Raw genomic sequence first — 1683 nt, 5'->3', positions numbered from 1 at the left:
CAAGGAAAAAATAAACCCCCCCCCCCCCCCCCCCGCCTCCAGAAATAAAAATTACTATTTCTTTCTTTTTTACCAAAACAAGTATGTTTAGGAAAGGATTTATAGGTAATTAGGTCTCTTTCTGAAACAGTTATGAACTAAATTATTAATGTTTTGGAACTGCTTTAAAATATTTAAGAGTACAGAATAAATGCATGTCAAAAGGGGGGGAAAAAAAGATTTAAACAAAATGTAAAGAAGGAACAAGGAAGACGACAACATTTGACACACCATAAACTATGACTTAAACAGGAAAAAAGAACCTGCCACTACCATTTGCTCCAAGTGGCTGCTTATTCTATTTTATTTGCCAGTTACTGCTCAGGATTCACCTGGATTCATCCATATCACTTTGTCTAAAATGCAAATAGCTAGACATGGGAGAAGACAGGCTCCCCCCACCCCACACGCACCTCTTGCTTTTGATCATTTAAGTTGATATTCTGACTTCCTAGAAACAGTATAGCATAAATTCAATAGTGACACTAACTGGTAATGTTTTCCAAATAAAAATATGTCTCAATAGGCTAGTGACAGAGTATCTAAAAAATTAATAACATCTTGTAATTTTTAGTTTGGTTTCTATTAACAGCCATCTTCAATCAGCCTGAAGGTGTATTATCACTGATTTACACTGATTCTTATGTAAATGTAGGTGCTCTGGTAGGGTTCGAAGGTGCTTATTTGAATGGAGAAAAAGCTGGCAGTAAAAAAGGTGAACGCTAAGAAAGAGAGCTCTCACAAGGGTAGTATTACTTAATTAAAACACTGACTATCATTAACCTTTCCAGACCATTAAGGAACACCATAGGGCTCTCCATACATGGAAGGAAGATAGCAAGAACAGGCCATCTCATAAGGGGGAAAAAGAATAAAGGCAACAGCAAATGGGTATTTCCTTGAATTGCTTATACAGAGATTCATAGCTGTTAGGGGCTGGAAGGGACCTTACAAGATCATTGGGTTCAGCCCCCCCTGCGATTAACTATTTGTACTGATTTTTTTCTTGTGCAGGGGCGAAAATGCAAACATTTCTTTGGTAACATTATTAATACCAAAGTATTTGAAGTTTTCCCTTTGTTGCTATGCCAGTGTATCAATAATAAATGATGTGCTGACAACCTATCCACGTGGCAGGAGGAAACAGAATCACTTCCTAGGTCACGTAATCACACTGCATAATTGACTAGTTTCCAAAGTTACCTTTTCTTGTGCAGGTTTGAGAACATTTTCATTTAATGTCTGCCCTAACTCTGACGCCTATTTAAAAGCAAAACAAAAAACAAAGTCAGTTATATTTTCTTTCATAAAATACAGCCAACATTCTCCAAGAAACTAGCCTGCAAAAATCTCAAGAACAAGAACAGAAAAGCCTTAAGCTTTGCCTCAGACAAGCAACAGAGTGAGCTGAAAGCACACAAAATGCAATGCTACAAAAAATGTTATAGGAAATAAAAACAACCCCCCCCAAAAAATAAATAAACCCCAGATATGCAAGGCTGTAAGACTGTAAAAGCTCCCAGAGCTCAAGAAAGATCTGTCTTTGATCGAGCGACAGAAGCAAGCACCAACAGCCCAGAGGGTAGCCCCATTGCTAAGTCCTGAGCCTTCACGCGTAGTGGGAGAAAAACAGTACTCGACTCT

The 1683-nt window shown here is 38.1% G+C and overlaps 1 protein-coding gene across 4 annotated transcripts in view; it reads right to left on the bottom strand.

Moving 5' to 3' along the window:
* ARFGAP1 (ADP ribosylation factor GTPase activating protein 1) overlaps positions 1-1683 on the bottom strand; it is a 23205-nt gene that overhangs the window by 5555 nt on the left and 15967 nt on the right. For 2 of the 4 annotated variants that reach the window (XM_014519010.2, XM_025201743.1), the window contains exon 10: positions 1243-1299. The exons of the other annotated variants lie outside the window; for them this stretch is intronic. In XM_014519010.2, the coding sequence (XP_014374496.1) occupies positions 1243-1299 (57 nt within the window). The remainder of the gene's footprint in view (positions 1-1242; positions 1300-1683) is intronic. 4 annotated transcript variants of the gene reach the window in all.

This window comes from Alligator sinensis, unplaced genomic scaffold (genome assembly GCF_000455745.1).
Source record: "Alligator sinensis unplaced genomic scaffold, ASM45574v1 scaffold752_1, whole genome shotgun sequence".
Classification (NCBI taxonomy): domain Eukaryota; kingdom Metazoa; phylum Chordata; order Crocodylia; family Alligatoridae; genus Alligator; species Alligator sinensis.
The sequence above is the reverse complement of the archived record's forward strand: the minus strand, read 5'-3'. Positions and strand labels throughout refer to the sequence as shown.